At 43.0% G+C, this 15,039-nt stretch overlaps 1 protein-coding gene across 2 annotated transcripts; it reads left to right on the forward strand.

The window, feature by feature from the left end:
- The first annotated feature begins 6,395 nt into the window (after positions 1 to 6,395).
- On the forward strand, positions 6,396 to 14,766 carry LOC308484461 (uncharacterized protein). 2 transcript variants are annotated; one of them, XM_081019439.1, is made up of 5 exons: positions 6,396 to 6,464; positions 9,753 to 9,948; positions 12,019 to 12,165; positions 13,941 to 14,075; positions 14,242 to 14,766. In XM_081019439.1, the coding sequence occupies exons 2-5, from the start codon at positions 9,774 to 9,776 to the stop codon at positions 14,328 to 14,330; spliced, it is 546 nt and encodes a 181-aa protein (XP_080875565.1). In that variant the 5' UTR covers positions 6,396 to 6,464; positions 9,753 to 9,773; the 3' UTR covers positions 14,331 to 14,766. The 2 variants fall into 2 exon arrangements, with proteins under 2 accessions (XP_080875565.1, XP_080875564.1); XM_081019438.1 differs by lacking the exon at positions 6,396 to 6,464 and adding an exon at positions 8,020 to 8,184.
- Positions 14,767 to 15,039: the final 273 nt, after the last annotated feature.

Consider the following 15,039-nt stretch of genomic DNA (forward strand, 5'->3'; position numbering starts at 1 on the left):
GATTTTACAAAGAAAGAAAGAAAATTGTCCTGAAAGGCTATTTTTCCTTCTTGCATTATTCCAACTAACATCTTGAGGAAGACAATGTGTGCCGTGATGTTGTTCTGCCCAGAGATCCAGGTCCCCTTCAGTTTCTTGCAATGGTTGCGAAACTCAGAGTGCAATGACACTTTTATCCTGCTCTGGTTTGCCAGAAAGCAGCTTAGTCATGCTGGCCACATGACCTGGAAGCTGTACACCGGCTCCCTCAGCCAGTAAAGCGAGATGAGCGCCACAACCCCAGAGTCATCCGTGCCTGGACCTAACGGTCAGGGGTCCCTTTACCTTTACCTTTATGCACTGATTTTAGAACACAAGGAAGGACTATATGGCCTCAGCTTCACAATGGCCCCTGGCATGTTGGATATCTCTCAGTTTCAGCTTCCAGTTATCTCATTGCCTGCAGGCCCTGGAATAATGACCTGAGATAACAGATTGTGGTAAAAAAGTTAGACATCATTTGTCACAATTGGTGAGTCTTCAGCAGTAACAAAGTACACAAAGGCTGACGGGTGACAACTGTGCATAATGTGAGGGCAGTTTTTAGCATGCAGGGGTGATTTCCCGGGGCACAAAATTGTTGGGCTGCAAAATTTCAACACCCAGTGCTGCCTCACTACAGCTATGTGCTTCCGTTGCTTGGCTCCATTGAAAACAGCTTTTCTATGTAAACCAGGAAGTGACCTTTGCAGACAGTGGAATGACTTATCTCTGTGGCTGCAATCTCCTGGGTGATGTAGACACTGTTAGACGTTCCCTCTGTATGGCCCCAGGTGATGGCAACCAATGATATGCCACTGAGTCAGGGAAACCTTCCTCCATCATCAGAACACTGCAAATTCACCCTCATCTGATAAATGAGATGCCCTTTCCATCTGCTACGTCTTTCAATTAGAGCCTTCCAGACAGATACATCTATTACAGTCTCGGGGGGGGGGGGGTTTGAATCTGTCAATATTGTTTTCTCTCACCTTTTCATTTTTTCCAAACTTACATTGAATTCTACACAGTAGGTAAATAAATAACTCATAAAATGTGCCAGCATTTAAGAGCAATTTTCTCCTAGTACAACATTCTCCTGCAGTTTTGACTAATATAAAGGTATTTGCAAACCATTTCTCTTAATACATTTTTTGAACTACTATAGCTGGATTGCATTCAACTAAGTCCGACTCAGAGAAAGCAACTGAAATTAATGACCCTAAGTTAGCTACACTCATTAATCGTTGTGGGTCTATTGTGAGTTGGGCTAGCATTGAATGCCACCTGTTTCTATGCACATATTCTTTAATATTTGCATTTTTGTATGCACAGTTTGGTTGGAGAACTGCTTAGCGATATCAGAGAATAGTGGAATTTGAAGGAAAATTGTGTTTTGGTTTATCTATTGGTTCAAGAACTTTGAATTGCTTACTTTCTCACTGAAGGGTGAATAATTTACTTAATGGGAAATATCATTAAAAATAAATACATTTGGTAGGAATTAACCAGAATCTTTGCAGATCTTGTGATTTATTTCCTTTTGTTCTTTACAGATCCAAGGCGTACAATGGCAACTGTCCGGGGTTGTGCTCTTTCTAACGGTTGCCACACAGGAGATTTCAGTATCAGTTCAGCCTATGGGAAATTCCTCCAGATGAAGGTCTTTTGCTGCCATACCGAACAGTGCAATGAGGAACCTGTCCACAGTAAGTATATTTATCTCTGAAGTTTAAAGGCTTATAAAGCCATTGCACGAAGTGCCACCTAGTTACAGGTAAAGTGTAGCATTTCTGTTATTCGGTCCATTAAGACACTGGGTTCAATTGTTCTAAGGAGTATCTATAGTTTATCCTTGAATCTGGGATATATAGAGTAGATGATGTCCTCTTAGGAAGCAGAATACTTTTGTCCTCCTTACTTACACCGGTCAAATTTCTAACTGGGTGGGGAGGGGGGTAGGCTGGAGTAAATGAAATAGAAATGAAATAGAAAGAAATATGGAAACTGTTGGCTTAGTTCTGACCAATTTGGGTTCTGGGCCTGCCCACTCCTTGCTTGCATTGAGAGAGAGAGAAAGAGAGAGAGTGGGGAGGGGAGGGGAGGGGATTACCTCCAGGAGAATTCAGCTGTCTGTACGCTCACATATGGAGTTTTAGAAACAGAGAGTAGATAGCTTGCCTGATGCCCTTACACCAAGTGAGAACTTCAGAAAACCCACAGAGAAAGAAAATGCGTGACAGAAAGTGAAACACAAAAACATCATTTAGAGCAAGCACAGCAGACATGTCTGATCTGCCAAGTTGATGGCAATTGTAGGACACAATGGGGACATTCCAAGTCCAGCTATGGTCAGACATTACTAGAAGGCGTGAAAACTACTGAAGTAAAGTTAAGAGAGAGAGGAGGGAATGTATTGCATTCATAGGCCGACACTGCATTTTTACTTTGGTAGTTCCGACACGTGAGGATCTTTCTCCCAATGGTCGACAGTGTCCAGCCTGCTTCCGTCGCACCTATTTTAAAGGGAAACTTAATTGCAAAACTCAGGGGAATGTCAGCTGCCTTGCCAATGAGACCAAGTGTATTGACTTCTATAGTCAAGCTGGAGGTGAGTAATATTGCCATTCAGCCAGAAAATTGACTCTCTGTCCCTTTCTCACTGCCAGAAAAGCAATGACTGATCTTTCTTTCCTTTTTATGTATGTTATATGTGTATAGTTTTGATTTTTTTTCTCCCGGGGAAAGGAGGGTGCTCTAGTCAGATTTTGGATTCCAAACTATCCCCCATATGAATTGCATAAGGACTAGAGGGGGCAGACTCACTCACGTGCAGGGTTTTAACATTGCAGGGAGAGCCTACAAATGTACAGGGGGCTCCTCGCAGCACACCTTTGTCCTCTAATGCACAAGGGGCAGCAAAGGTGAGGGATACAAGGGAGGGTGGAGGACTGGTCAGCATAGCTGTCAACCGTCCCTTATTTGGCAGGAAAGTCCCTTATCCCAGCACTGTGTCCCGCTGCTGTCCCTTATTGATAATGCCCCTTAAATTTCCTGGGTTTCAAAGGAAGCAGCTCCTCTCCCTCCCTCCCTCCCTGCCAGCCAGGGAGGAAGGAGGCTACAATTATGTTGCTTGGCTGCGTTGCTCACCCAATAAGGAGTCTAAGAACAACTGGGTGGTGGAGCTTGCATGCCTTGTGCCGATCAAATCGGCCGTGTTGCTGGGGATTCGCCTTTGCTCAGTGCTTCCTAGCGGAGAGGTGACGGTGGTTTTCCTTGCTGCATCCCCTTTGCCGGGTTGCTGTGCTGTGGGAACCACCGTTTGAGGCTTTGTTTGGCTGCTGGCTGGGCTTTCTGCCTTTGGCTTGGAGGGGCTCAGAAGTTGAACATACCTGTGTTTGGAAAATCCCTTATTTTGGCTGCTGATCCCTTATTTTTGAGGCTGCCGGTCCCTTATTTTCAAATCTGTAACTTGACAGCTATGCTGGTCAGCACATAATTTCCTCAGAAATATGTTGCATTGAGTTCTGGATCCTGATGCCAGCACAGCTTCCTATGTGACATGTGGGTGATTGACACAGGGAGCAGATTTTGCTTTCAACAAGTTCAGCCTATTGACTGTGACTCCAAGCCCTGCTCCTCAAGCTGCAATTCAGAGTGGTTATCACAGCTACCAACTGTTCTGCTGCAGCAGCAGCAGATTGACCTGACACATATTATATGTAATATGTAAGGCAAGTGGGTGTAGCTTTGGTAAAATAGTCAAATTTGGCCACCTGCTGGGTTTAATTTGGTACACAGGGTAAGGTTCCAAAGGCATGCGCTCATGATATCTGACTGCCAGAAAAATAATACAATTTGTTGGTTCTAAGAACACTGAGCTTTCATAGCAATACCATCATGCAAACTCATTCAAACCTTATGTCTTTTATTTCCCAGTTGCTGCTGAATATTGGGAAATGAGAATAAAAGGCTGTGCAACTGAAGACGTTTGTGCCCTTAATGGAAAAGGTGTTGGCTTTCAGGAATTTCCATTATTTCATATTAAAACCAAATGCTACGATGCTGAGGAATCCTAAAAGTAGCAGCAGAAGAAATTGGGAGCCTAGTGGTGAAAGGAAGAGCTCAGGCCTCATGGTGAAATTCACCATGAAAAATAAACTCTTCTGGCACATGTAATCTGTCTTCTTTTTTCTGTTTTTATTTTTTATTTTGACAAAGTACTAATCATAAATAAATAAGAATAAAAATGTGCACCCCACCACTGAGACCATTCCATTGTAGCTATCCAACATCCCAAAATTTCAAAACCTCTTGCAATGGTTTGACCCCTTTCCATTTTAACAGTACAAATTCTACAAACACCTTCCGTATCTCCTCAGAATCATTTCTCCTGCGCATTCCCCATCTTACCTTAACAACACATGTTAATTTATCATTAATAGCTATGGTATATCCCACATCTCTTCGTGCCATTTTCCCACTTTATATTCTGCTTGCCCCTTCCTAGGGTATCATAATTCGTGCAGCTGTCAATAAATTTGTGAGCAAGTCCTTCATAGCCAGTGAACCTTCCACCCCATGGTAAACTTGAGAATAATGCTACCTCTGGACTTTCAGTCAGCTTTAACCCAGTAATTAAACACGCTTTGCCAGAAAAATTGTGCATATTTACACCCCCACCACATGAACATAATTCCCAATTTCCTGGCATCCCCTCCAACATAGCACTGAATATTCGTTCAGCTGAAAGAATTTTTAAGTGTGCAGATTAAGCTTTTAGGAACTGCACTTAACCTCAGAGGCTACATTTAAGTACAGTGGTGCCCCGCAAGATGAATGCCTCGCAAGACGAAAAACTCGCTAGACGAAAGGGTTTTTCGGTTTTGCGTTGCTTCGCTAGACGAATTTCCCTATGCGCTTGCTTCGCAAGACGAAAACGTCTTGCGCTTTTTTCTTAAAGCCGCTTGAAGAGGCGCAGTTGCGACGGACCGTGCTTCACAAGACGAAAAACATCGCAAGACGAAAAGACTCGCGGAACGAATTATTTTCGTCTTGCGAGGCACCACTGTATGGCAACATTTAAGTTCCTGCATAATGCACATTGTAGTTATTAAATACATATATTCAGTGTTGTAGTCAGATAATATATTTTTCAGAAACACAAAGTAATTTTCACAGATAGCACACGTCTTCCATATCCAACTTGACATCGGAGCAACATGAGACTCAGGGAACATAGGAACAAGTGTTGTAGTGGAGCATTGGAAGGGATACAAACAGAGACTTGACATTCTTAAAAACCACACATTCTGACCCTCCCCCCATCACATTCTTTGCTGTTGTTCTGAGCCAGTAAAACAGCACCAGCTTTTTCTGCTTGGGCAGGCAGGCAGGCTGAAAGTTGCAGGGCCATTAGGCAAGCATTGTGGAAGCAGAGGTACGCAACTCATCAGGTGGACTGAGCAGGGGAAAGGCATCTGTGAGTATTCTGATTTGAGTTCTGCAGGCCACTATGCTCAGGTTCAGTATCAGGAACTTAGTCCAGTTCCCAGCAAATGGTGTATACCTCTCACATTCAGCTAGGTCATCTTGCCCTCACAGTGAAATGGAGACCAGAAACATGGCGACTGGGCTCTCTTTCTCTTCAAGTTGCTTCTTCCCAGTATGCCACCAACAATGCCTTTAAGAAATCCCACTGACTGTGCATGGAGGCAGAGTGGAAAGATACCTTGGTCATGAATACTGTAGGTTTCATGTAGGTTCATGCATTGACCTGTTTATGTGGCACATGCCTGTGTTGTTGCTGCCACAATGAAGAAGCTTCACTAAAACGGTTTTTTAAACAGACAGCAAACAGGCTCAAGGTGGAACAGTGTGAGCAAGCTAGCCTGCTACTCTCAGGTGCAGTGGAGCCCAAACTGTAGTGACAAGAGAAGGAAACTAGGGAAACTTTCCCAGCCGACTCTTCCTGGTGCCAACCTTGAACTCAGAGTCAGAGCAGATGAGTTGGTTGAGTCACATGCTAGTAAGCTAGCAAGTGACTGGGAAACTGAACCACTGCAAGACACTGGAGCTTAGAAGAACCCAACTCCCAGGGACCAAGGTCCCTTCAGCCCCCAAATAAAACAATGAGGGGGTTGGGTTCCCCCAAAGCTTATGGGCATTGCAAGTCAAATGGTGATTGATTATGTGGGATGGGGCTTATCTGCCCCCCAATATTCAAGTTAGCAGCCCTTGGCTAGTGACCTAGCGAGTGACTGGGAAACCGGAGCACTACAAGACACTGGAGCTTAGCAGAACCCAACCCAATTGCTTATGGATTCTTTTTTCTTCACTCAATTACCTGAGGGGCCAGGCATGAGATCACAAGAAAGAGGACACACACTCGATACGCAGTCATTTTCAGCCTTCTGGTTGGTACTTAAAGGATTGATCTTCTCAAGGTCTCTAATTACTTATGTATTTACCTTGGGTTATTATGATTTAAGTATAGTTCTTCTTCCTGGGTTTCAGGTAGGGTTGCCTTTGATAGGGAAAAATTCCAGGGTGAGAGACTACTCAACAGCCCAGCTCGTCGGGGTGCAAGTCCCCCATGGGTCCATGCGGTCAGTAAAAGAAGGAAGTTCCAGCCAAGTAATTTGGAGCAAAACAGCAGTCAGTAGACCGTGATCTTTATTCTTGCGCAACATGGAAAAAACTTAAAATTCGCCATGTGCTATCTGATAAAAGAAAATTTTATGAAAATGATATACAGATGGTACTTGACCCCATCTAAATGAGCAAAAATATATAAAATAATAATAATATGTGTTAGAGATGTAAACAAAATGAAGGAATCTTATTCCATATGTGGTGGACATGTCCCCAAATAAAAAAAAATTGGGACATGATCTATGAGGAACTAAATGAATGCTAAAACTCACATTCCTAAAGAAACCTGAAGCAATTCCTATTAGGCATTCTAACGATAAGCATCCCAAATAATAAAAAGAATGTTTCTCTATGTGACAACAGTGGCCAGAGTGCTAATTGTGAAATACTGGAAAAGTGAGTTAATACCAACAAAAGATGAGTGGCAATTAAAGTTGTGCGAGTACCTCGAACTAGCCAAAATGACAGAACTAGTAAGAAACCACTCAGGTGAAAAGGTTAAAAAAAAAAGAGGATTGCTTCAAAAACTACCTGATAAAATATGGTTCCAAAAATAATACTTGGTTGTGCTTAGATTAATTTCACAGATATACAGGAAAAACTGAGATTAATAAATGAATTCAGAACACTTACTACTTAAGGGAAGTATTGAAACCGCAAAGAGATAGAGGGAAGTCAACTAACATAGAAGGGATTTAAAATAGTTTTCCGGAACAGAAAGGTGACTGCAAAGAAAGAAAAGGAGTACAGATGTAATTTCTTTCTGGGAACTTGGCGTATAGATAAATCAAATCACTGTTTGTATCCTTTGAATAATTTGGTATACTTGTTTATCCCCACCCCCAGATGTAATGTTTAATGTATGCTATCATTGTATTTTTTAAAAAAGGAAAATGCAATAAAATAAATAAAATAAAATAAGCAGCCTTATAAATCTTAAAGTTTAAATAGATCAAAATGTCAACATTCAGACAAGAACTTGACAACCTAGCTTTTCAACAAAAGCCAGTAATACAAATTTGGTCAAATTAAATTCTTAATGGATCATGTTTCCTGCATTAAACAGACATATCTGCAACCCAGGCAAAGAAAATTGGGAGCTAGATGCCTCCTTTATCTACAGGAGATTGGGGTACAGACCTCTTTTCAAATGATTCTCAAATATCATTTTGATATCACTTTGATATCACTTTGAGAAATATTTGGAATTTATGAACCCAGACTACTTAGAAAAGACCCATTAAAATGAATGGACCTGACTACGTCCATTCATTTCAACCAGTCTATTCTGAGTAGAACTTAGTTGGAGACAACCCTCTGTTCATGGAAGGAGGGAAAATTCCATGACAGTTGAAAAACAAGAATCTCGGAAGCTGGGTGGCTATTCTGTTGTTGTTGTTGTTGTTGTTGTTGTTTGGGTTGCAACAGAGAGGAGCAACAACAAAGAAGAGGGTATGGTGCATGCCTGGAATGTGGGGTGGTCACAGCTTTCACGTTTCAAGTTGAATTATGGTGAGCCCAAAAGCAAGAGTGACGGCCCTTGTGCCTCCCTTTCTCCACTTACTGAGGCCCTAAGCCACAAGGAAATTAGACATAGCCAGAAGAAGAAGATCAATAATAGAAATAATAGAATAGAAATGTAAATAGTATTCTTCTCTACCCCACACAGTAGGGCCCAAGACAAGTTGCAATATGATTTGCCAAAACAACTGTAAACAATATTGAAAACATTTTTAAGAACCTCCCTCAAATATTCCTCCAAGGGAGGGATATTCAAGGGAAGGTAAAATACTCCGTTGAAAGAAGGGATGACTGAGAACCTTAGATATGCTTTTAAAAAGGCAACAGATGATCAGGCACAAATAATCAGCAGGAAAAAAATTGAGTTTTCCATGGAGGGCTCTGCTAAACCTATGATGGACCTGGGGTAGCTCAGTTGGTAGAGCGTGAGACTCTCAATCTCAAGGTGATGGGTTCGAGCCCCATGTTGGGCAAAAGACTCCTGTATTGCAGAGGGTTGAATTAGATGACACTCAGTGTCCCTTTCAACTCTGCAATTCTGTGATTCTATGCTTGCCAACTTAAGTTACAATGGTATGAGTTCCACATTGCAGGGGAAGTCTGGTCCCTGTTTTGATATAGCATTATATATATATAGCCAAGGCGATGTTGTTTGGGGACTTGAGGACCAAGGCCAGTCTTTAGCCCCGAGTCTAAACTTGAGGGTTGCCAAGAATGGCTGGTTCCATTTTGTGTCCCTGGATGCCTAATGGTTAGGAAGACAATACTATGCTGAAGCTTGACTAAAGGTTGCTGGGAAATGCATGGCCCCTATGGAAAACAGAAGCTTCAGGTCTATTTCATTGGTCAGACCTGCCTTGTGGCACATCTGCCTTCTCAGTCTTAATCCTGCTGCAGTTACAACTGACCTGGTTGCTGCTGTTGTTCAGCTCTGGGGAGGAAAGGGCAGAGGATTGTAAGGTTCTGTACCCCAAACTTCTCCTTTGTTTACCCCATGACCATCACATTTGAAAATTATGAAACAGGGGAGGACTCTTGGGAGACTCAGAACAGATAAATTAAAGTCCTTTGACATGCAATTCATTGCACTCACTTCCACGGAAGGCAGTGATAGCCACCCACTTAGATGGCCTTAAAAGAAGATAGGACAAATTCATGGACGTGAAGGCTAAGAGTGGCTTCTAGCCATCATGGCTATGCTCTGCCTTCACAGTCGGAGGCAGCAATGTTTCTGGGTACCAGTTGCTGGAAACTGCGGGAAGGGAGAATTGTCTTGGACTCTGGTCCTGCTAGAGGGTTTCCCACATGCATCTGGTTGGCCCCTGTGGCCCCAGAGAGTGGATACCACCATAGAAAAGGACTTCTTTCTAGTTGAGTTTTTTCAGGTTGTAGCCAAGGCATGCCCTGTCACTGGAAGCCACATAACTGGAGGCCGTGATGATGTTGGGGTAGAACAGACCACCAAGCTTGCAAATGATCCCCTCCAGCACACCCCTCATACCTAGATTCCAAGTATCATTCTTAGAGCTTCTGAATGTTGGCCTTTCCTCTTTCTGCAGATCCTTGCCAAAGTCCGGCCAATGCCTTTTGTCAGAAAAACATACAGCGTCATGTGCTGCGTCAATATCGTCTTGCTCATCATCTGCATAGCATCTCCCAACTGGCTGGTCCATCACTGTGTGAAATCCAATGTTCATTTGGGGTTGTGGCTTTTTTGCTTTGAGAAGGACTGTAAACCACACCCGTACAGCATCGGTTAGGAGGCACAACTGGTTTGCTGTTCTTTCTTGGGTTAAGGGTCATGGGCCAAACGGACTTCTGGGTAGGAGTTTTATTTCCATGCAGTGGAGGCAAGGACGAGTTGACTTGAATGACGGTCTTACCCCTTAGGTACCCACTCAGTAGCTTTTGTCTGCAGAAGTAGCATTTTTTTCAGACCTCAGCTATACATTCAAAGCAATATAAGACCACTTTAAACAATCATGGCTTCCCACACATAATTTTGGCAACTATAGTGTGTTAAGTATGCTGAGAGTTGCTAAGAGTCTCCACAATTTCCAGAGTTTCCTGGGGAGAGGTTGACTGTTAAACCACTTTGAGAATTGTAGCTCTGGGGCAGAGGGAGATAGAGGTCTTCTAATAACTCTCAGCTCCCTTAACAAACTGCAGTCCCCATGATTCTTTGGAGGAAGACATGGCTGTTTAAAATAGTATGATATTGCTTTAAATGTACAGGGTAGATGGAGTTATAGTGTGGCAGCATCTATGCTCTGGAACTTAATATTAGGCCACACCTTGGTTGTAGCCAGTTCGTGTTTACCCAGAGTAGGGTCACTGAAATTAAAGACCATAGCAAACTTAGGTCCATTACTTTTAATTGGTCTACTATGAGTAAAAGTTAGTGGAGAACCGGCCTGTTGTTTTCAACACTTGCTAAAAACTATTTTGTTTAGACAAGCTTAGAGGAACGTGCAATTTTTGTTTGTTTTGCATATTTGTTTGTAAAACTGTTGGTTTTATCTAAATTTTGGTGATGTTGTTATGTCTTCTTGTTTTTTAAACTCTGTTGATTTTAGGGGTTGTTTTCTTATGTTTTATATTATTTAACGTAAACTTCTTCTTCATATGATTAAATACATAAATCATACAGCAGCCTTGCACTGTAGTTCCCTGTTACTATTAGAAGTCAGAGATGAAGCTGTGGCTGGTTTGGATTCCAAGCCAAAAAACCCCCTCCACACCTCTTAGATTTCAGCAATCTCCTTGGTTTGCCCCCCAGCCTTCCTACCAAAGTAAACAGAGTTCTAATTTGTTATAAGAATGAATGTACAATACATACACAAATGTCCTCCCCCCCCCCATTGTTAAACAATGCAGAGCCAGAAATCCTTGTTGCGGTGTTCGAAATCTCTGAGAGTTCTGCTCTGATAGATTTGATCTGCTTTCTGCTCACTGCTGATATTGAACCTTTACTGGCCATTTTCCTCTTTAAGAGAGGGCCAACAATGGGAAGAAGCTATCACCCTCATGCCCTGCTTCTGGGCTGCCTGGAATCATCCACTCTGTACTGCAATCTCGCCACCACCGAGAAGGCCCTCTGCCTGGTTCCCTGTAACCTCACTTCTCACAGTGAGGGAACCCCCAGAAGGCCCTCGGTGCTGGACCTCAGTGTCCGGGCTGAACGATGGGGGTGGAGATGCTCTTTCAGGTATACTGGGCTGAGGCCGGTTAGGGCTTTAAAGGTCAGCACCAACACTTTGAATTGTGCTCAGAAACATACTGGGATCCAATGTAGGTCTTTCAGGACTGGTGTTATATGGTCTCAGCAGCCACTCCCAGTCACCAGTCTAGCTGTCGCATTGTGGATTAATTGCAGTTTCCGGGTCACCTTCAAAGGTAGCCCCACATAGAGCTCATTGCAGTAGTCCAAGTGGGAGATAACCAGAGCATGCACCACTCTGGCAAGACAGTCTGCGGGCAGATAGGGTCTCAGCCAGAGTTGAGACGAAGTTCATCTTTGAAGTGAACTGTTTCACTCCCTTCTTTCTCATGCTCCTTTTCTCTGCGTCTGGCCAGGCCAATACATTTGCTGCTATACATGGATCAAAGCACGTACCTAAGAATAACGGTTAAATAGACACAGGAGCACCACTTGTTCCCTGGCACTACATTAACTAAACATGTAATTGCCACCCTGGCTGCATGTGGACCCTCCCATTCATATATACACTGACTAGGAATACACTACAAATCCGTTCTTAGAAGCACTGGCATAATGCCACAAATGCACTTACAATGGGACTGTTTTTCTTTCTTTTTTTCTAGAGAGTCTGGAGGCTGTCCGAGGCCTTATGATAATAGCCCTCATTTTTACTTGCTTTGCCTTGCTGTGCGGACAGAACCTTTTAAGTCGCATCACAAAGAGGAAGATTCCCGACTGTATGATTTCTTCCATTGCTAACTACTGCGCAGGTATTGTGTCAGGGCACTTCATCATCTAGCATAACAGTGAGTTTAGTTCTCCATGTGGAGCAGAAACAGCGCCAGCCATGGGCAAGAGTGGAGTATGCTCAGAGGAACTCAGTTCTCTGGGAAGAGGGTTTGACTGTTTGCATGCTCTGGGCATTGTAGCTCTGTGAAAGGAATAGGGAGTTTCCTAGCAACTCTCAGCACTACATTTCCCAGGGTCCTTTGGGGGAGGCCATGACTGTTGAAAACAGCATGATGCAGCAGCAGGTTGCTAATCTTTTTTGGACCAGAGGGCAATATTGAGAGTGCCGAGGGTTCCAGTCACAAAATGGCTGCCGTGGAGGGGACATGGTGTAAGACAAAATGGCTGCTGTGGGCAGCATGGCATAACGTTAGAGTACAGCCACTGCTGTTTCATTGTTCCTGCCCCTGGTTAACCCCATACTAACTATAGAAAGTTGTGAAGATACAGCTCTAAATGGGACAAGAACTCTGTTTTCCTTAATGCCAATCCTGTACCTACTTGTCAGGAAGAAAGCCCCATTAAACACAAAGATACTTACTTCAGAAATAGGCATGTGTGACTGGACATTATTAATGAGTGCCTGGACATCAGCTCCTGCATAACAGGAAACATGCCCAAGTCTCTTTCCCAAATTTTCATATTTAATTTTTTCTATATTTTTTTTTTGGGGGGGGGGACAGCATTCTTTAACATCCACACACAATTATTGTTGAGTGGTATTTGAAGATAATAACCTTTAGCAAGTAGCCAACCTCAGACAAATGCATCATAGGAAAGATGCCTGCTGGTTGGCAAGGGACAAAGAAAGGGCAAAATGCAGAGATTCTAAGGACTACTTGAAAATAAGACAAAAGTGGGAACACTAATGGGAATGGGGAAAACAGAAGCACTTTAGGACTCCAGGGATTCCTGTTGCCTGGTGTCCAAACAACCTACTTGTCAATCACAGTTCTGACTTCACTCATTGGCTATAAACACTGATAGGTGAGAACCAGGCTGTCTCATTTCACAGAAATTGCTTAGAAGGCTGCCTGCACATTTTGCTTTATAACTTTCTTTCTAGGAGAGCTAGAGAGGTACTCATTTTTTTTAATGGAAGCTCAGAGTCTGGGGCATTTGCCTGGGAGCAGTAGGGAAAACCTTCCTGGGCACTGTGGCACCTATGGGCTTGGTGGCCCCTGAGACACAGCTTTAAATGCATAGTGCTGGTGAGACCTTAGATTCATTTTCCAGTAAGGGTTGTGTGTTGGAGGGGATTCATTTAGTTCACATTCTAATGCAATGTTCTCAAATCAGTATACAAACCAAAACATACCTCTCTTTTGAAATTTGCCCTTCTCTGAATTTTGCAATTTTGAATGGTGGTTGGCCTCCAACCAAGGGACGATTGCAACAATGTGCATAATACTGAAAACAGCATAAAGAAACGCATTCACCTTGTGGGGTTGGTGAGGAGTAAATTGCTTGCAAAAATGCTTATACAAGGCAAAACTGTGTAAGAAAGTGCATCTATTTTTGAAAATGTGCACAAAACACATAGAAATTTCCACTTCAAATAAATGAATTGCAATGGGTTAAACCAAACTGTAATTGACAGGTCCATCCACACCGAGCTGCCAGTCTCGTAGGGCTTAGTACATGCTATGTGGGGGGTTGGAGGCAGAGTGGAAGATTCACTACCTTGTCCTTTGTCTCAGGCAGCAAAATGTCTTGGGACATCCCTGTCTAATAAGAGTTTCTTGCTTGCTTGCAGGACTCTGCACTGTCAGTTCTCTAATGATTGTACTGTTTGAGGTCCGTGTTGTCATAGATGCAGATGTTATACACCTGGCACCAGACTGGGCTTTCTGCATAGCTTGCGTCTCCTTCTCTCTCAGCTTAGTGTTGGGTGAGTATATCCTATTCTGAGTCAGATAACAACCTTGGTAAACTTGGGTCAGCTTCGTTTTCTCTCATATATATATATGAATGAAAATGAGCTTCAATTTCATGTAAAAGCTTCATTTTCTCACACTTCCAGGATTAGTCTTCTCATTTCCCAACTTCTTTTCCAGGTACACAAAACCTGCTATGGGACAGGAAGTTCCACAAAAAAGTAAAACCATCCGAAGAGGAAGAGCCATCAACACCCAGCGACCCTTGAGTGTAGCCCACGGCCTATGACACCTGTCACAGGTGTTCCCCAGTCAGGTGGGGCCTTGAAAGCTGACAGGCCAATGGGCGTTCTGTTTGGTGATGTCACTTAACCAAGAGCCATTTGGAATAAGCCTGGATTGCAGAAAAGATGCCCACTTTCATCTCTGCGACATCACTTTTGAGTAGCCTTCTTACCCAAGTGCCCTGCTGGAACCCTTAAAATGATCTCATCCATTACCGAGATATCTTTTATTCAGCAATCGTTTCTGCCTTGGGTAGAATATCCCTCTTGCTTTCCAAGACTGCCCCATTTCCCCACGTGCTTCTAATTGTTGCTGCTGTTGTTTTTATTATAATATATGTATATATTGTGAGGACAGGCCATGTCTCAGTCAGATGTGATGCTATGGATGAACACTTAATTATTAAATGTCTTATAGCAACTTTCGCTTCTCATAATATTATTGGAAATTCACAAATCTCTTGAAATCAGGGCCGGTCCTACTATTAGGAAGAGTGAATAGGCTCCCTCATGCCTCATATGATAAGGAAAAAGGAGCAACTGTGAGGGGGTGGAGGACAGAGCCAGTTGTGCTTATGTAGGGATAGGGGAGAAAAATGATTTTGTTTGTATTTTTATCAGAAACTGTCTAATTCACACTTCTCATACCAATATGCAAAGCGAAATACAATTATCCTGCAATATTTACACATCT

This window comes from Podarcis pityusensis (genome assembly GCF_964106645.2).
Source record: "Podarcis pityusensis genome assembly, chromosome: 8".
Taxonomy (NCBI): Eukaryota; Metazoa; Chordata; class Lepidosauria; order Squamata; family Lacertidae; genus Podarcis; species Podarcis pityusensis.